This window comes from Sminthopsis crassicaudata, chromosome 2, assembly GCF_048593235.1.
Source record: "Sminthopsis crassicaudata isolate SCR6 chromosome 2, ASM4859323v1, whole genome shotgun sequence".
NCBI lineage: Eukaryota > Metazoa > Chordata > Mammalia > Dasyuromorphia > Dasyuridae > Sminthopsis > Sminthopsis crassicaudata.
In genome coordinates, this window is record NC_133618.1 from 236,710,583 (window position 1) to 236,731,075 (window position 20,493).

Consider the following 20,493-nt stretch of genomic DNA (forward strand, 5'->3'; position numbering starts at 1 on the left):
AGACTCTCACCCTATTTGTACACAATATGTAAAGTGGTCCCTTGATTTTTGAGAATGGGCAGCAATTACTAAATGGTCCTTAGGGTCTGAAATTGTAATACAGAAGGCTGCCATGTGTTCTCACCAGAGTAAGAGATAATTGGTTCCTTTCCTACTTAGATACTTGGGATACTCATTAATGATGGTCTCCATAAAAGCTAAGCTAAATAATATGATGAAAGCTGGCATGGATGGCATTTCACCAAATCCCCTTGTTCCTTAGGTCAGGATTTTTAAATCTATTAAACACTCTTTCTTCCATTTTCTTGTCCAATGTCAGTTTCAGTGTCTGATATAAGCCATGTTTTTCCATACCTGAATTAAGAATTATGTCCCTTGACAAAAATGGGGAATATAAAAAAGATCCCAAAGAAAATCTTTTATATGGCAATCATATCTACATTCCATGATGTGACATCTTCAAACAACCAGTTGAGATTCATAAGAAGCCAGAACTTGACCTATGCCTCCTAAGTATAATTCTGTCTGTCTGGATTTATTTATAGAGAAGAAAAAGATTACTGGATAATCAAGATAATTTTTGAAGTGAATGAAATATTTTTTAAACTAAAAAAAAAATGACTTCTATCCATTTGACAAATGAGCTTTCAATATTTGTCAAGGCTCTTACATGAGAAACCAATGCATATAGTACTAGTCTCTTCAAACATGATCAAGTTGGTTATTTATAATATCAGAAAAGAAGATCAAATGGGTCTCTGGATCTTATATATAAATGCAACTAGTCTCACATGTCCATTCAAATCTTTTTCTTCTTTATTATATCCTATATCCTGCTCTGCAAATGGATAGTTAAGAAGATGTGAAGGACCAAAGAATAAGTTTGGTTTTCCAAGTCAAAGGATCCAAACTATACAAACTTAAAGAAGTGGAAAACTTCAATGGACAATCTATTCTATCATCAATTTATTTTCATCCTTTAAGATGGATTTAGAACTTAGGTGCTGTAAGAGCAATGTTGAAAATACAAACTACTGGACAAATATATTCTAACCCAAAGATGTCAAACGTGGAATTGGTGCTCCATTGTAGGTACACATGGCCTACAATACTTCCAAGTATGGCTGAATCAGATTAAAATGTAATTGGGAAAAATACAAATAAACAACAAAATAAATAAAACAGATAATTTTCTAAGTCAAAACACAGCTTACAGAGATCCTTACAGATAGTGTAGTGGTCAACATTTCTTTTGAGTTTAACACCACAGCTCTAAGCAAAACAGGGAAGCCACCTATTCCAAGTACCACTCTAGTTAGGAGGAATCACCCTGGATAGTGATAGGGTTGGGAACTAGGCAGTAGTAGCTTTGCTTCTTCAAGCTCACACTTTTGGTATATCTAGTATCAACATCTCACTTTACCACCAAAGGTTGCACTTGGGAAGGTATCATCAGTTCATGAAGTGCTAGAATATGAAGTCAAGATGTTAAGTATACTAATGAAGACTCATTCATTTCTTCCCTACTATACAAAGTAACTGTATTTAAAGCAATGATTTTAAAATCCAAGAATTCCGTTGCCATACAGCAGAATTATTCCAAATTTCTTACGTTATTTTTTAAAACAACAAGTTACGGTTCACATGAAATATTGCTGTATAAGAAACATCCACCAAAGCTCTAATCCCCGGTGGGAGAGAATTCTTTACCACGGACTGCTTTTCATCAAGTTTACCTTCAAATTGGTTTCATTGAAGCACATTCCCTTTCCCAAAGCTGGGGCTGTAGCCTTCTCTCCACTAAAGTTTTCTTGTTTTAAAAAGTCATTGATGAATGGTAAGAGTAGGAAGCCTTGGCTTATTTTCTGTTCATCTTCAATAATTTCACTTAACAGGAAACAGATTTTTTTTTAAAAAATGAAGCCAAGAGTGGCAGTTCTTTGACCTTTCCTTTTCAGTCTCAGAGGATTTGAGCCACATCTGCCATATTGTCTAAAGAATTAGTTGAATCTCTTATCACACTGTCGACACATTTAGAAGCAGCCCAGCAACAGATTTCCCACTAGAGAACTCTGCTGAAGTTTAGGGAAAATTCTTGGAGAGCCATGTACCATTCAATTATTAGATCCACCACAGAGAATGATGACACCTTTAAAAAGTAACCAATTCAGGTGCCTGGTGAGGTTGAAAGGAGTGCCATGAGCACTGGACCACAGTAGAGTATAACTGGATCTGGGGTTCTGGCCCCCTAATTCAGTCTTGGGTTATTCTAATGAACAGTGGAATGGGAAAGTGACACCACAAGATTGCAAGCAGATTTCTTTTTAAATAATTTTATATGATGCTCATAGTTTCCTCCCCAAAGTACCAAGTGCCACTGTTTCACTAGAAAGACAATTTTAAATAAAAATTAAGCAACATTAGGACAGTTTGATACCAAAACAAAACAATTGCTTACAATCTTGATCTCATAAATAACTATTGCCACATGATGACCCAAGTCATAGTCATTAAGCCGCTTTCATGGTGCCCTTCATGGATATCTTGGCCAAGATACCAATTTTCTATATATTCACACCTACTCAATTCAATGATAATTGAACAGGGAAAAATTGACCCAATGAGATGCTTGTATGTACCCATCCCACCCCAGTTACTCTGCAAAAGGGTTCAGTTAATTGAATTTGTAAAGTTTCTTCTCATTGAAGCAGCACATACAAACAATTACTGCATGATCCATACACAACTATCATAAGTAGTCGTTAATAGGAGTACATCATCTTTTTTCCATCAGTGATGTGCAAAATAAGAGTTCTCTCCAACAGATGAATGGGCTACGATGTGAGCTTTGAGTAACTAGGAGGAGAGAATCGTCTTCGTAGGTATTTCAGGACATAAAGGGGAAGACAGCTGACCAAGGTGATAACTGTGACCTTCCACAAGAATGACACAGTAGCAATGAAGTAAACATCTGCAACAAAAAAGGAAGACATCATTGAACCAGGTCCAGTGCATGGCCCAGTGAAATAAAAAGCCATATACTACCCAAAAGGAAAAAATATTTCATAAAGAAAATATACTACCTCCTTGTCTCTGTATCCTTCCTGACCCTCCTCTCTTTTTTTAGTCTGGCCTTCTAAGAGTTCCATACCTTGGCCCCAATCTACCTTTTCATCCTTATCTACATTATAGATATAATTATATTGTTCTATACATGTCTTATTTTCAGGGCGAAGTGAATTACTCATTAGCCTCCAAACACTGCTTTCCTGTTTTTGCCACATTCTAATTTCTTTTACTGGGAAATCCCTCCCAGACTCATTTATTCCTGCCAGAAGTATACCCAACTCAAATGTACCTTCTACATCAAGTCCTACTAATTTTCACATGCCAGATTTAATTACTCACTCATAAATACTATGTCCATCATCTGGAGATACTTGTTCTTCCTAGAACTAATTAGTTGTGTATATCTAATATAAAAGTCCTCAGAATATGGGATCAGTTTCTTTTCATCTATGCTCCATAATGTCTTGCATGTAGCAACTGCTCAAAAATGAATGAACAGGAGCTTACATTTCTACAATTTTTGAAAGTTTGCAAAAATGCTTTCCCTACAACACCCCAATGAGGTAGTTATTGGCAAGCATTATTTTTCCTCCCATTTTCCAAGTGAGGATACATACCCAGAGAGATTGTGACTTTTCCAAGGTCAAATGACTACAAAATAGTAGAACTAGGACTAGGACTTAAATAACCCATCCCTTGAGAATGTTCTGTCCAATGGGCTTTATTTTTTTTACTGTGTACCAAGAGTTTCTCTAGTGTCTTTTAATATAGGAATTTTCTAGCTTGGGATTCATCTCCTTTGAACTCTGAAACTATAATCTGGATACTTCAGTTCAAAGGACTAAACCTACTTTGAAGTATTCTCTTTGTCAACTTTCGTTCATCAGAAATCTACTACCTATACCTGAAATAAGTTCAAAGCAAGTTGAGCTACTCATAGAGTGGGGATCTCTCAGAAGGATCAGCTCCACACAAAGGCAAAGAAGGCACACACTCAGTATAGGACATAATAATTGATATTTATAAATTTTAAGAGAAGAGGAGTGACACCTTGTGGTTCTCAGCTGTAGCTAGAGAAAGCTCCAGTGAGAAGAGACATGCAGCAGGAACCAGATTAACTGAACAATGGCATGCTCGGACTTCTTACAAACCTAGTGGAAGAGGAAACAGGAACTCATTGTTTGGATGCCTTCAGATTTAAAGAGAAGAAAGCGGCATCTTCTGGATTCCAGTTCTCCTTCAGGAGTCCAGCTGAAGTGTTACTTCCTTCAGGAAAGCTTTCCTAAGACGTCTCAGCTCATTCAGATCTCTCCTTCCCAGAGAAGTCTCTGTCTACAAGGGTCCTGTTTGTCTCTGTCATTCACTTGACATCCATTCTCCCCTGCTTTAGGTTGTCAGTTATCTCTTTATGTAATAATTTATTATATTTATTTATGATTACATCATATATTACTTCAGGGTTTGCAAGCTGTTTCACAAATATTAACTCATTTTGATCTTCACAGCATAAATGAACATATGCTCATCTCAATTTTAGAAATAAGGAAAAGGGAACATAGGAGTTGAAATTGAAATCAATCAATCAATAAGTATTTACTATGTGCCAATAACTGTGTTAAGCAGTGAGTATGCAAAGGAAAATTTTTAAAAGTCCCTGTCCTCAAGAAGTCTACATTCTAATGGGACCAGACAACATTTCATGAACTTTAAAACTGCACTGAGACTTTTGGAATACCCTTTATTGATCAAAATATGCAAGACAAACAATTTAAAGAAGATATTTGACTCATAGAATCCTTGATTTCTTTTAAGATTTAATAAATACCTGTTAGATTAGATTGGATTGGATTGAATTAGATAGTCCACATGGTTTAGCACCAACTAATCAACCAATACTGGAAAAAGGAATAGGGATATGAACAAGATCTGTGATTTTATTGATATAGAGAAATTCTTGAGGGACGACACAATCTCTACCAATGCAGGTTAACACCTTCTTTGCAACTTAGCATGCCAGAGAATTATCTAGACTTGAGTGCCAGAGAACTGTCTACACCCTTGAGATATTAGATGTCATGATCAGTGTATGTCAGAGGTAGTATCTGATGCCAATTTTTCTTTGAATCTGAATCTCTATCCACTAGACAATGCTGCCCAGCAGAAAAAACAATTTTAAAATAAGATCTAGTGATAGTGGATATCAACTTCATGCAAGAAAAATGTTCTTCAGGGCAACTAGTTGGTATAGTGGATAGAATACCAGCCCTGAAGTCAGGAGGACCTGAGTTCAAATCTCCTTCAGACATTTAATACTTCTTGGCTGTATGACCCTGGGCAAGTAACTTTACTCCAATTGACTCAGCAAAAAAAAAAAAAAAAAAAAAAAAAAAAAAAGAAAAGAAAAGAAAAGAAATAAAGAAAAAAAAAAGAAAAGAAAAACATACTTCATTATGTCTATCTCCCAACTTAGTGACTGCTGTGAACTTAGATCTCATACCAGATTTTACTAGGTTTAAATAAATTGATAACTTACCAATGAATTCATGTAAGAAGACCAGGGAGGCGATATAACAGGAGAGACTAAGCAGTTCTGCCACTATCATGAGCCAATGCCATGTCTGAATCGTTAACGCCACCATTAGTAGCTCGGTAAGAATCAAGGATGTGAAGGAGATTGCAACAATGTGGACAAATTCAGACTCAAAAAGCAGTAATGCTCCATACATAATGATGCTACCTACAAAGTCAGAAAGAGAAAACCCTGAATGAAGTAAACAAGTAAAATATGGATTCCTCTCCTCAATGTGACTGGCAACATCCACTAGTTTTAACGCAAATAACTACACATATTGCATAGTGCTATACCAAGAGTCAGGAAGACCTAGATTCAAATCCGACCTCTGAATCAGACTGTGTGACTAAAAGAGCGAATCACTTACACTCTGAGCTTCAAGAAGCTCTTTAAATCAAAGCAAAAGTCCTGAAACTTTGAGTCTCAAGATCCCTTCATATTCTTTAAACCATAGAGGAAACACCTTACCAAAGAGTTTTTGTTTATATAAAGTACATCTGTAAATATTTACCATATTTGAAATTAAAATGTCACAGAATTGTTACAAAAATAGCTTTGAGATTATGTGATGATCAACTGTTGATGAACTTGGTTCTTTTCAACAATGAGGTGATTCAAGTCAATTCCAATAGACTTCTGATGAAAAGCATCATCCATATCCAGAAAGAAAATTTTGGAGACTGAATGAAGATCAAAGCATAGCATTTTCATCTTTTTTGTTGTTGTTATTTGTTGCTTGTTTGTGTGTGTGTGTTTTCCCTTTTGATCTGATTTTTCTTGCACAGCATGACAAATATGGAAATATGTTTAGAAGAATTGCATATATTTAACCATATCAGATTGCTTGCTGTCTTGGGAAGGGGGTTGGGGAGGGAAAGAGACTGAGAAGGACAGAAAAAACATTTGGAACACAAAAGTTTTGCAAACATGAATGTAGGAAGTTATTATTGCATGTATTTAGAAAAGTAAAATACTATTAAAAAGTAAGTAGCTTTGACTTTTCAGATCCCCTGAAAAGGTCTTAAACACACTTTAAGAACCATTGAACTAAGTTACAGACTGTGATCTGTACTAGTGAAGTTTCTACATCTATGAAATTTCATATAATTGACCTATCAATAAATTCATGCTGCTTCATATCTATATTCAATATTTTTATTTAAAAAGGAAATTGAAATTTCCTGAAAATGGCAATTAATGACTAGAAACTAAAACAAGTAGCTGAAAAAAAAATTGTCAACTACTTCATTATATGAATAACTTAGCAGTTCTGCATAATAATCAGTCACTGAGTCATAATGGGCAAAAGTCATAAGAATTTTTCCAGCAATATTTTTTTTGTAAGAGCACATATATAATCTTTAAACAGCAAAGTATCCAGAAGCAAAAAAAAAAAAAATCTACACATCTTTATGACAATATAAATGGAAGTAAAAATAATAAAAAATGAAACCCAAATAGTATATAATTATAATGACTAAGAAAACTGTCCTCAAAGTAGATATGAGAAAAATGTATCTCCCTCCTTTATTCTTTACAGCATTGGAGAGTTATGGGTGTGGAGTATTGCAAACACTGTCAAATGATTTAGTTGATGTGTTGGTCAAATTTGGTGAACTGTATTTTCCTTTATTTTTCTTTATTTAAAGGGATGTTTTGCTGGATAGAGGAAGAGGAGGAAGGAATATATTCAGAAATAAAATTGCTATAAAAACCAAAAAAATCGGGGCAGCTAGGTGGTGCAGTGGATAGAGCACCAGCACTGAATTCAGGAGGACCTGAGTTCAAATGTGGTCTCAGACACTTAACACTTCCTAGCTGTGTGACCTTGGGCAAGTCACTTAACCCCAGCCTCAAAGGGGGGGGGGGGTGGAATCTAAAATTTTAAAAATAGTACTCTCTGAGTAATAATGATGGTGACAATAGTTCCCCTTTGTGGTACACTAAGACTTTCTCCATATGAGTGAGGCAGGTAATATGAGGATCACCAATCCCTAACAAAGATGGAGAAACTGAGATCAGAAAGATGTCAAACGATTTGTCCAGGGTTATAGAAGTAATAAGTTGCAAAAATAAAACTGGAATCCAGCTTGTCCAGCTCCAAGATCAGCACACATCATGGCAGTTTTTATTATACTTGGGATAGCATAAGGCTTAGTATCAAGCAGACACCATGGCTGAATGCCTAACAAATAGTCCATAAGCAAAATCTAATACCTCTCTTATGCTTGAGCTTCATCTAATACTTGCAAGGATCTGTAACAACAGTATAAGAAATTCCCCCATCATAATACAACATCATGGTTCATGATGGCTACTTTGTAATAGAGTGTGATTTCATTTCTACCACAATAAATAGATACCATGTTGCCTCCTTTTGACATAACACGAAAAAAGCAAAAAGGAAAATAAATTTCACTTCCTTACCCTGATAGACACTTATCAAAACCCATATTAAGAAGGTCTTGTAGGACAATGGCCGTCCCTAAATAAAAGACAGAGATTAGAGTTATATTTTTTTTAAAAAATTAATTGCCATCTGCTTTAATTTTACCAGAAGGAAATATCTATCCATTAACTGAGACAAGTACAAGAGAAAAATTCTGCCTAACTTTATGAAATGTTTAAAAAAAAAAAAAGCACTAGGGAAATTAACTTTTAAAGGAATCAGCATCAGACTTCAGGTATAAATCTACCCTTTAGTAATTAAGAGAACTGGCCACGTTCCAGTCTGCTCAGCTAACACATGAAAGACTATGTAAGGAAAAATCATAATGAACCTTAAGAAGGTCCTTGTAGAGTTCTGGATACAGCATAGCAACTTCTGACTTGACATCTTTGTCCAGGACCAGAGAGAATACAGGAAACATAGTGTAAATAGTGGAATACCTAGAATGAAGAAAAATTACAAGTTGCAACCCAGCAATATACAGAAAGAAACAAAAAACCTCTATAAGACAAACTGTTAGGATCACTTGGAGAAGAATAACCTGCTTCCCAGTATCTGCTTTTAAATTACTCAGCCTAAACAATCTAGGCTCCACATGGTCCTGTATTTCTATATGTGCATCAGATCACCAAGAACTATTTATACCACTTAAAGTCAAAGCTTTACAAATTCCAGTCAGTTAGAAAGCAGTAATGTAATATCTATTCCATTTCAGAAGGTACCCAAAAATCCTTCCAGGCCAGGAATATGGTACAATCTGGTAGCAGCAATATAAGATGTTAGGAAGTATATTTACTAGTTTACATCTTTGAAATCCAGAAATGAAGATGAATTATAATGTACAAACCCCTTCATATTAAAAAATATCATGGAGGTAGAAGCTACCCATATAACTAAAGCCCTGATTGACTTAGGATTCTGAGATATTATTTTTGGAAGCCCCTACTTTACATTTCTTAGGATTCTATTTACTAAAGCCTCCTCCCCATTCAGAAAGTTCCTATGCCTTTAAAAGAATCAGAAGTACACATTTGATCACAGTATCTCATATTTTTTCAGAAACCCCACAGAGACATTGAGGATATGAAATTAGGATTTTGTTTTTGCTGCCAACTTAGTAGGCAATTGTCTGGATTCTTAATTTGGCAATAGTATTTATTTCATCCCCAGGTAGTACAATGTAAGAATAAAGCTACAAAAAGCTAAATTATGGTCATGAAATTTAAGAATTTATTTCAAGGGCATATTCAATTACAATTCCATTGATGCCTAGGCCTAGTAACAACAGACATGAGTCCAAAATAATTTAGATACTGAAAAGCTTTTGCAAATTGATTGTGTCCCCTTGGAAAATGCTTCCCTTGTAGCCAGATTCCAAAAAGAAAAATGTTTCCTCTAAACATTTCTTTAAATAATGACAAACTTACCCAATGATGAGAAATCCTTGGTAAAGTGGTACAGAAGCAAAGTAAAATACGGAGGAGAAAACAGCCTATGATAGAGAAAGGAAGAGGGTCAAATACAAAAGGCTACTCCCAATCCCCTCACACAATTAGAAATCCCCTGACTGAAAATCCACATTTCCTGATTTGGAAATTTTTGGCTAGTGACAATGATAATTCAGTACGAATACAAATCAGAGCCAAGGAGATCAATTATTTCTCTAATTATATTCAGACCTTTAATGGAAGAAAAGGAAGTTTGGAATTCTCTATAATTTTTTGCAGTAAATTTTCCTGCAAAATCAAAGGCAGAACAAAGAGAGTTGACACCTGAGGCACTGATTATCAGACAGGCTGAGGCTTTGTTCCTAGGAATGATTCTAAATCAAAGACATTCCATTCTCATTCCCTAAGAAAAAAAAGGACAAATCCATAAAAACTCAAATACTTGTATGTGTATGTTTGTGTGTGTGTGTGTACATGAACGCCTACCTGTCTATCTGTTTATCTGTGTATCTGTATGTGTTTGTCTCTGTGTATGTGTGTCCATCTCTGTGCATGGGGATGTGTGTATCTGTCTGTCTCTGTGTATGTATGTGGATGTCTGTCTCAAAGTAAATATGTCTGAATATCTGTCTGTGTAGCTATGTGTGTGTAAGAGCAAGACACAAACAGATGTGAAAAGACAGTAAGAGATAGAATTAAGAGACAAAGAAAAATGGAGACAAAGTAGAAAGTGAAAGAGATACAGAGAGTGATGAACCATACAGATTCTCTAATGCAGGGGCTACCCTTCCAAGTCACTCCAGTGCTCAACCACAATCCTTCCCTTGTTACTATATTCTCAAATTTTGACCTTTGTCAAAGCTATCCAGTGAAGAGTATTGGATTTGGAATCAAAAGACTTAGGATTAAATGCTTCTTCTGACACTAGGTATATCATCTTCCTAGGTATCAGTCTCCTCTTCTCTACAAATGAGAAGACTTTCTCATGGGGGTTCCTCCATTATTTTATAATTAAGTTCCTGAATTTAAGCCTCTTTTTGACTCTTCACCACTTAGCACAAAGCCCGGTACATGGCACATAGACAGTCTGGGGACTATGATTTCATTGATTTAAGGATCTTTTCAGGAAGGAAATTCCCTCTATCAAAGCATGTCAGGACCTTTTCTGCAACTTAAAATTTTAGGGATGGCTAGAGTAGTGGGAGGTTAAAGGTCACAGACAGTATGTGTCAGAGGCAGGGCTTGAATTAGGATCTTTATGGCCTCAAGGACACCACTTTACTCATCATCCCATGTGTTAATCATTTAACAAATACTTTGTTGATTGACCAACTGGCTTAGAGGACTTCAGTGCTTTCCATCAGCTCTAGACCAAATAGATCCTATGATAATATGAAGAATAGTTACCAGTTTTTGTAAATTTTGTTACAAGAATGCCTAGGCTTTGTCTTTAAACCAGTTTTGCTCATCTGAATACCTGGGTCCTCCAATGGCCTCTTTTTGGCAAAATGAAAACATTATACCCATTTCTTTTAAACCAAGGCTTTTCTTATTTATTTTTTTTTTGTTTGTTTGGGGGTTGGGGGGAAAGAGGTAATATGTGAGTTGTCCAGGATCAGTTAGCTAGAAAGTGTTAGATGATGAAACTGAATTCAGATCCTCCTGTCTACAGGACCGGTGCTCTATCCACTATACCACCTAGCAGTCCCTTACCACTGAATTTTAAATAAATCACTATCAAATAGAGAATAGAGAAGACTTCTTTAATTCCCTTATGCTGAATACTCATAAAGTCACCCTAGTACAGTTACCAGGTACAAATGGTTTAGTTTTTACATGGAAGAAAAGACAATTCTCTGTCCTGATTCTCAAAAATATATATGGTTTTTTTTTTGCATGAATTCTTAGAAACATATGGACAATGGAGAAGTAAGCTCATCAAGCCAAGATTCCCTACGTGCATCCAGTGATGACAGATTAATTTCCAAATGATTAAAAACATAGCTTTGTCCAGCTCAATGCCTATGTTAATGTAAATTAAAAGCACAGATGTTGGTATGACTAACCACACCAGCTGTTTGGATTTGGAGAATTTTGATGAAAATGAATTTGAGGGTTCCCCAGTATGACTTCTTCCCCCCACACTTTGCCTCCCAGTAAATGGATGAGAGACAGGATAGTATAGTGGAGAGATCATGGAGATGGGGAGAGACCAGGCTTTGGTACTTCCTAGCTGCATGGCCCAAGGTAAATCACAAACTGAGTTTTAGTTTTTCCATCTGCAAAACTGGGATAATAAAATTCACACTATATTACAAGGTTATTGGGATAAAAATGCTTTCACAAATACATGCACGCACACACATGTGTATCTCTCTGTGTATATATACATGTATACATGCATATATATATATGTGTGTGTGTGACATGTTGTGAACATTACAAAAATAAAAGCTATCATCAATGAATAACAATCAAAATTGACATGTAATAAATACTTAAGAAACATGCACAAATTTGCTAATCAATATGCCAACCTAAAGACACAATGGGTAGAGTAATACTAAAACTATCACATACATTAAGTAAAACCTAATGACTTTCCATTTTTTAAAAATTTCAATAGTATTTTGTTTTTTTCCAATAACATATAAAGGTATTCAACATTCATTTTTATAAGATTTTGAGTTCCATTTTTTTTCTCCTTCCTTCATTTCTTTTCCCTCTTCCCCAAGACAGCAAGCAATTTGATACAAGTTTTAGATATATATACATATATATATATACAATCATTTTAAACATATTTCTATATTAGTTATACTGTGACAGAAAAATCAAAATAAAAGGGAAAAACCATGAGAAAAAAAAAGGTGAAAATAGTATGACTAATCCTCAGTCTTCATAGTTCTCTCTCTAGATGCAGATAGCACTTTCTATCTCAAGATTTTCCATTTTGAAGGACAATATAATTTTCACAAAAGAACATATTTAATTATGAATCAAAATTCTACCTCATGTTTGTACTGTTTGAAAGTATTCTAGAGGCCAATTATTTAATTTTATTCCTTACGAGGGAGGAAGGCAAGCAGTAATATTTCCCTTTAAAAAATGAAGTTCAACAGTAGCTAAATGACATATATACCATCCAAAAGCTACATATCAGTCAGGATAAATCTGAGGTCCACTGACAGCTTATTCCCTATTTTTTCCAGCTAGTCTTGGATATTTCTACCCAAATTCACAAACAGACTAAACTGTGGATGACTAAATTAGCCCTCCTCTCCTCATTAGTTTCAGAAGGGTGTTTTTGTAAACTGTTCACTGCTAAGCACCTGGAGTTCAATTTCTCTCTTAAAATGCTGTCTTATTCTGACTCTTCAATGAGCTTGAAAGCCAAGCCATGTTAACAGCAACTTCCTAGTGGTGGGCCATTTTTTTTTGCAGCAAATCCCAATTATTCTTATATTAGATATTAATGATGATAAAAATAACAACAATGAGAATGATTAACATTTACATATCACCTTAAGATAAAAAAAATTATTTTATATATATTATCTCATTGAATCCTCACAAAAACCCATGAGATAAATATTCCTATTTCACAGATAAAAAAACAGGAAATTGAAGTTGCTAAGAGTTACAAAGCTAGTTAATGGCTGGAGATGGAATTCAACTTCAGGTCTTCCTAATTTTTAAGTGTGGGCTTCTACTGATTTATCATTTAGTTATATACTCTTCCATATATCAAGGGGGTCTTCATATTAGACATGAACCTTTCATGCTGTGTCCCATATCCTTAACTACCTTTCCTATGGTTCACACCAAATGCACAGATTCATGATATATTCTCTGTGCCTGTGAGTATTGCTCTTCCATGAACATAGGTCCTAACTCCTTCATTTCTTTATCTGTGTGAATTACATGATTGAAAATTTTCTTCCTTTGATGACCAACCTTCCAATGGATATTTTTAGGCAGCAGATACCCAAACACTGTGTCTAGGACAAAAATAAAGCCTCACTGGGGTTAGCATTTCACATGATGTTTTAATATTTAAAAATCAGAAGCTACCACCTAAGTCAATCATTCATTCAACATATAGTGATCAAGTATATCTGATGCACAAGATACACTCAACAGGACCCCAAGGTTTTATTTACCTGCATGGTACTGATACAGAGGCTTCTGTGGATAACAAATTGACTAAGGGCAGCTGAGCGTTTGTAACTGTTCCTTCCATGAACCATAAGTAACCGGCCCAGATGTTTAAATTGAGTGACAGAGAAATCTGCAGCAAGAGATGCTTGTTTTCCTTCCTAAAATCCAATGAAATTGAGCACCATTAGAGTACAAGAGGTCAGAGTAAAAACTTTTTTTTAATTGAAAAAACAAGACATTCTTTGGGAACCTTTGAGGAACTTCAATGAAAAAATCCTAGTTCTTTGGTTTCAAACTACACATGGTAGGTGGTCTGACTTGGAAGTTCAGCTTAAGATGCAGAGGTAATTTAAATAAAAACATTCTGAATTACAAGTCAATTACAATTTTGGGGGAATAACTAGATACAGCAATAAATGTTACATGGATAAACCAACCCTAAAATTTGTAGCTGAATATAACAAATCCTCTAAGGATAGTTAATGCTTTAAAAATAAAACCCAAAATACAAAATTCAATATCTTGTGAGTTAGCTCAATTTTGTCCCAAAGGAAAAATAAGTTCTTCTCAGATGTAAAACTCTTCTTGCCCTTTGACCCAGAGATCTCACTAATAAGACTGTGCCTATCTAAAGGTTGTTATTAGGAAGGGGGAAAAAAAGGTGTAGCTATATGAAAATATTCTTAAAATAGTCTTAAGACTACCACAGCTAGAGCCCTATCTACTTCTACTGCATCACATCATTATAGGAAACTGGAAGTACTCTATCAGTCCAAAAATTAGGGATTGAGTAAAAAACTGTAGCACATGAATACAATAAAACTTATACCAGAAGAAACAGAAAATATGAATAATTCAAAGAAACATGATTATGTTTATATAAAAGTTATATAAAGAAAGACTCAGGATAGAGGTGGGTTTGTGATTTCACTTGTAGGAACTGCTGAGTGAGGAAATTCTCCCCACCAAAGCAGGATGTCAACTACTCTGCAATTTAGTCTTAGAGAGCTATCTGGCACAAAGACAATTTAAATGACTTGCCTAGAATCACACATTTAATTTTTGCCTGTTAACCGACTATATCATGTTGCCTCCTATAAAGTGGACTCAAAACAACAGCAAATATACACACCAACACTGGCATAAGCAATAACTATGTTATTAATAATAATGATGATGACAAAAAATAACAACAAAATTTGGAAAAATAAAATTCAGAAAAATAAAAATTCAGAAAAGGGTAAAGAAATAAACAGGGCAGCTGCTCTGCTGTTACTTTACTAAAGTTAATACTTTAGATCAAACCAGGAATTTCACTGGAATGAGGAGCAAAATCCTTCTACAAATATATTTATTTATTCTGTGATTTATATTCTCAAAGAATTATCTGGACAAGAAAAAATTAAGTGACTTATTCCAGGTCACATAGTATGTGTCACTGGACAGACTTCCAGTTATTCCTGACTTATGAACCAGTAACTGTCTATCTATTACTTTTTTAAAAAGAAATTTTAATGGGCAGAAGCTTAAGTTTTCCAATACAATATTTATTGTTATCTGTAAATTCAAGTATTTATCTTTGGTAATTGTTAACAAGTTCAACTTTTTTTAAAGAGTGAGACTCTCTTATTTCACTAAGGATGGAAGATGAGGGGTTACTCATAGGTCCATCCCACAACTGAATGGAATGAAAGATTAGACTACTGTCCTTTCTGACCTAGGCCAATTCATCCCATTCTTAGACATCTTGGTAGTCCCTCGTTATAGGGGGCTAGCCATATTGCTGTACAACTTACATAATGAACTTAGTAACTTACTAATAAAAAATCTCAAAACGTATGAGAGCAATTAACATTGATCATAAAGTACTATGTAATGTATTTTAGAAATAATTCCAGGAAAAAAATTATTTTAAAAATTTTTGCAGTGATTGGCATTTCAAGGAATAAATTTTAAATATATATGGAAAATGTACTAATGTGGCTGTCTCATTTCCCAAGGACTCATTTTCCATGTAAAGCTTCTTATAAGATTTCTTTTGTTCTAAGTTTTCCAGCAATTTCCAAATGGATTTTTAAATGGAACGTAAGAAGAAAAAACTGGGTGAAATAATCAAGATGACAGCATTAGAGATTATGTAGAGCTGGAAGGGAAATTAGAGGGTAACTTCATCATTTTTCAGATGAGGAAACTGAAACACGGAAGTTAAGTGACTTGCCCAAGATCACACAGCAGATAAGTTTCTGCAACAAGATTTGAACTCAGGTCTTTGTGACTTAACATCTAGTGACCTATCACAGCTAGTGCCCTATCTACTTCTGCTGCATCACAAGATGTATAGAACACTGATAATGAGTGATACCATTCTTAAGACCCTAACAAATCAGCTACAGAAAGACTCAATGAACAATCAAACCAAAAAAGGAAAAAAAAAAAAAAACTCTCTTATTTTATGCATTCACTCACCTTTCCTTCTACCCCTACACCACAATCAGATTCCTGAATCATGCTCACATCATTGCCTCCATCACCTACAAGCCAAATAGAAATAAAAGATGGAGATTATAGGTTGGTCAGAAAACAAGGCTCCCGTACCCATTTTTATGATACTTCAAGGTTTTTTTGTTTTTGTTTTTGTTTTTGTTTTCATATATTCGCTTGTGGGATACTTACAATAATTCAGTGAGGTAGGTGCTATTATTATCATCATTTTATTGATGAGGGCTTCCTGACTCAGGAGCCAATTTTCTAACTACTATAAAACTTACCTGCCTCTAGCTATCAATAAGGAATCTCATTCAAAACATGGACCCAATGCTCTTCACCAAATAAAACCATAAGGTTGGGAACTACAAAACCTTATTTTTACTAAGTTGATTAGCCATAAGCACAAATTAAACAAAGTTTTTCTTCCTCATTAAGGGAAATTTTTAAAGAGCAAAACAAAAAGTTGAGGAGTGAAAATTTGTATATTGATAAGTACTTGATCCTCAGGCATGAACTTGATCTATTAACCAGTCAGTTGGGGAGATCTGCTAGTCCTCTAAATGATCTGGTATCAAAAAATAAATAAATGATCTGGTATCATTAGTATCATCCCACAACCTTGAGCAGCAAAGTGTTTAGAACAATAATAGCAGCATATGTATCTATTATTTTACAATTTTTAAAAGCACTTTCTTTTAAAATAAACCTTTGAGTAAATAGTACAAGAATTATTATCCCTAGTTTACAGATGTGGAAACTGAGGCTTTAGAGGTAAAATGTAGTTCAAATACCACATCCTTCATGATGCTCTTTCTGATTTCCTGATTTGCCTCACTCCATCAACACATACTATCTTCCCTCTTAAAACAGACATATTATGTTATTTTAATTTTGCAGCCCTAATATATCTGTTATGGTAAAATGGGTATTATCATTATCTTTGTGGATATCATATCTCCCTACTAGACTGAGTTCTATGAGGGTAGAAATTGTTTCTTATTTAAAAGTGTAACATCCCCAACACCTGGTACACTCCTTTGCATACTATAAGTGTGCAACTGATGTTTGTTAAATATGAAAATAAAGCAAATTACCACAATACTCATAGCTTAATATAAGTAAAGCTGGGTTTAAATCTAGGTGCTCTGAATACAACATGCTGCCTCTTTAAATAAAAGGAGTTAACTGTAGTTGAACCTGAAGACTTAAAAATTCCTACCTACTGCACAAGTGAGTTTTCCCGTCCGTTCCTGGAGCAGGCGCACAATCTGGGCTTTCTGGGTGGGGGCACAGCGGCAGCAGACCACTGCTGGACACTGGCAGGCCAACTCCATGAACTCATACTCGTAATATTTCAGACATACCTGAGTTAAGAGAACACAAATCAGTGTGGATCAGATTATCACCCACATGCAGCTCACCACAAAACCAGGACCACTGGTTATACTTCTATCACTTGACCCTTGTTAATCCCAAAGATTCCTGAGCCTACCTCTAGGGAGTCGCCAGAGATGACCAGGGCACAGTCATGTTTCCTGCGGAATGCATTCAACTCCAAATGTGCTTCTCCCCGATTAGTCACCTGAAAATGAATTAAGAAGGGGGAAGAATAATGCTCCAGAGAAGTAGCTGATAAAAACATTTTATCCTGAAATACTTAATGCTTGGATACAGTAACTACACCAACATCCTCCATTCTAATCATTCCTACAAGGCCAGGCCTGATTTTTTTTTCCTTTTTCCTTATTTTTTTAAAAGAGACAAACTTCTAAATAAAACCCTTTGTTCAAAATGAACCAAGAGCCATTTTCTTACAGGTTCCAGTTACTTCAAATCTTAAAAGAAAATAGGAAGAGGCAGAACAGTGTCATGGACAGAGAATTAACTGGTCTTGGAGTCTTAAAGACCTGGTTTTGGATTCCAAATTCCTTACTTATGAGCTGTGGGATCCTTGGCAAGTCACAGCTAGTTCTCCAGACTTTCGTTTTCTCAAGGGCAAAATGGGAATTATAAAATCCCAATAATGTACCTCACAGAGTTATTGTAAGGATTACAGGAAGTAATTTGTGCAAAATGTCTTATAAATCTGAAAATATCATATAAATATGGGCTATCAATTGAATCCAATCCAGCAAGGCTTTGTGCTAGATACTAGAAAATAAAAGAAATTTAAAAAGAAGGTAAAGAAGAAGAAGGAGGAGGAAGAGAATGAGGAAGAGGAAGAAGACGAGGAAGAGGGGGAGGAGGAGGAAGAGGAGGAGGAGGAGGAGGAGGAGGAGGAGGAGGAGGAGGAGGAGGAGGAGGAAGAGAAGAGCAAAATGTCAGCATCTACCCTGAGCTTATGTTCTCCTAGAATGATAAGAATGTGTATAGCCATGATAATTTGATAAGGAAGAAGGTACTAAAAACTAGAGGTTCAAAAAAGGCTTCTTATATATAGCATAATGCTCTGTTTCACTAATTTGTTAAAAGCTTATCTTCCTTAGATGACAGATGATTCAGAGTACATTTACATATAAGATTATCTAGCCCCAAAAGGATGATTTAGCCCTGCTGTAATACAGGAAAACATTTAGAGCAACTAGGACTTTGGCTCTGATTCAATTAAGGAGGATTTACAAATCCCTGCTCAAGTACAAATTTGCTTTTTTTCTGCCTCTTTCAAAGCCAAGTTCTTAACATTAAAAGTTACCAAGTTATCTCCAAGTCATTTACAGCAAATAGAAGAAATTTCAATGGGTATCTAGAAGGACAGAGAAACCACATCTGTGATTTCATCAGTGTGGAGAAATCCCTGTGAGAAAATGCTTCTGCTGATGTGGAATGCCAATTGATTTAGTCATGAGAGAATTACTTGGGACTCCAAGAAGTCATGTAATTTGTTTCTAGTCACACAGGACCAATATGGATCAGAGGTAGACCTGTAAGCCAGGTTTTCTTTTTTCTTTTTTTAGTTTCAGATTAATTTTTTTTAATTTTTTAAATTTTTATTTATTTTTATTAAAGGTTTTTAATTTTCAAAAAATATGGATGAATAATTTTTAACACTAACCTTTACAAAACCTTGTGTTCCAATTTTTCTCTCCCTTCCCCGCTTCCCTACATAGCAAGTAATCCAATATATGTTAAACATGATAAAAATATATGTTAAATTTAATATATGCATAAATATTTACACAATTATCTTGCTGCACAAGAAAGAATCAAATCAAAAAGGAAAACATGAGAAAGAAAATAAAATGCAAGCAAACAACAACAAAAAGGGCGAAAATGTTATGTTGTGAACCACACTCAGTTCCCACAATCCTCCCTCTGGGTGCAGCTGGCTCTCTTCATCACAAGATCTTTGGACCTAGTCTGAATCATCTCATTGTTGAAAAGAGCCATGTGCATCAGATTTGATCATTATATAATCTTTTTGTTGCCATGTATAATGATCTCCTGGTTCTGCTCATCTCATTTAGCATCAATTCATATAAGTCTCTCCAAGTCTCTCTGAAATCATCCTGCTGGTTGTTTTTTATAGAACAATAATATTTCATAACATTCATATACCATAACTTATTCAACCATTCTCCAACTGATGGGTATCCATTTAGTTTCCAGTTTCTGACCACTACAAAGAGGGCTGCCACAAACATTCTTGCACATACAAGTCCCTTTCCCTTCTTTAAGATCTCTTTAGAATATAAGCCCAGTAGAAACACTGCTGAATCAAAGCGTATGCACAGTTTGATAACCCTTTGAGCATAGTTAAGCCAGGTTTTCTTAACCCCAAGATGAGGTTGTTCTCTCTGTTCATTACCTCTCCAGGTAACTATCTCTCTGATCATTTCAATAGGTATTACCAATTTAGAGTTTCTCTTTATCACCACACTGATTAGCTTACCTATTACAATTCTAAATCCTAGGATCATGCCATCTACATGCAGGCCAGTTAACACATACAATAGTATAGCCACTTTCCTGTCACCAGAGGCCTTTGAGCAGAGGCTATACAGCCACTTTTCTGGGTTTTTGTAAACCTGATTTTATACAATGATGTCCCAGATCGCTTACTTATGAGCTGTGGGAGTCTTGGATAGTTCTCCAGGTCTTCATTTCCTTAGGGACACAGTGGGAATGACAAAAATCTCAATTATATACCTCACATGGTTGTTGTATGGGTTACATAAAAGTAATTTGTGCAAAATGCCTTGTAAATCTGAAAATGTTATATAAAAATGGGCTATCAATTGAATCCAAAACAGCAAGGCCTTGTGCTAGAACCTGGAAAAGAAAAGAAATTAAGGGGGGGAAAAAAAAAA

The 20,493-nt window shown here is 35.2% G+C and overlaps 1 protein-coding gene across 2 annotated transcripts in view; it reads right to left on the reverse strand.

Moving 5' to 3' along the window:
- Nucleotides 1–2,317: 2,317 nt before the first annotated feature.
- ATP9A (ATPase phospholipid transporting 9A (putative)) overlaps nt 2,318–20,493 on the reverse strand; it is a 148,527-nt gene continuing 130,351 nt past the window's right edge. For both annotated transcript variants that reach the window (XM_074288613.1, XM_074288614.1), the window contains 9 exons: nt 17,679–17,768; nt 17,406–17,550; nt 16,166–16,230; nt 13,702–13,857; nt 9,518–9,582; nt 8,422–8,530; nt 8,069–8,126; nt 5,603–5,806; nt 2,318–2,971 (listed from right to left, as the gene is read on the reverse strand). In XM_074288613.1, coding sequence (XP_074144714.1) covers nt 2,835–2,971; nt 5,603–5,806; nt 8,069–8,126; nt 8,422–8,530; nt 9,518–9,582; nt 13,702–13,857; nt 16,166–16,230; nt 17,406–17,550; nt 17,679–17,768 — 1,029 coding nt within the window. In that variant the 3' untranslated portion in view covers nt 2,318–2,834. The remainder of the gene's footprint in view (nt 2,972–5,602; nt 5,807–8,068; nt 8,127–8,421; nt 8,531–9,517; nt 9,583–13,701; nt 13,858–16,165; nt 16,231–17,405; nt 17,551–17,678; nt 17,769–20,493) is intronic.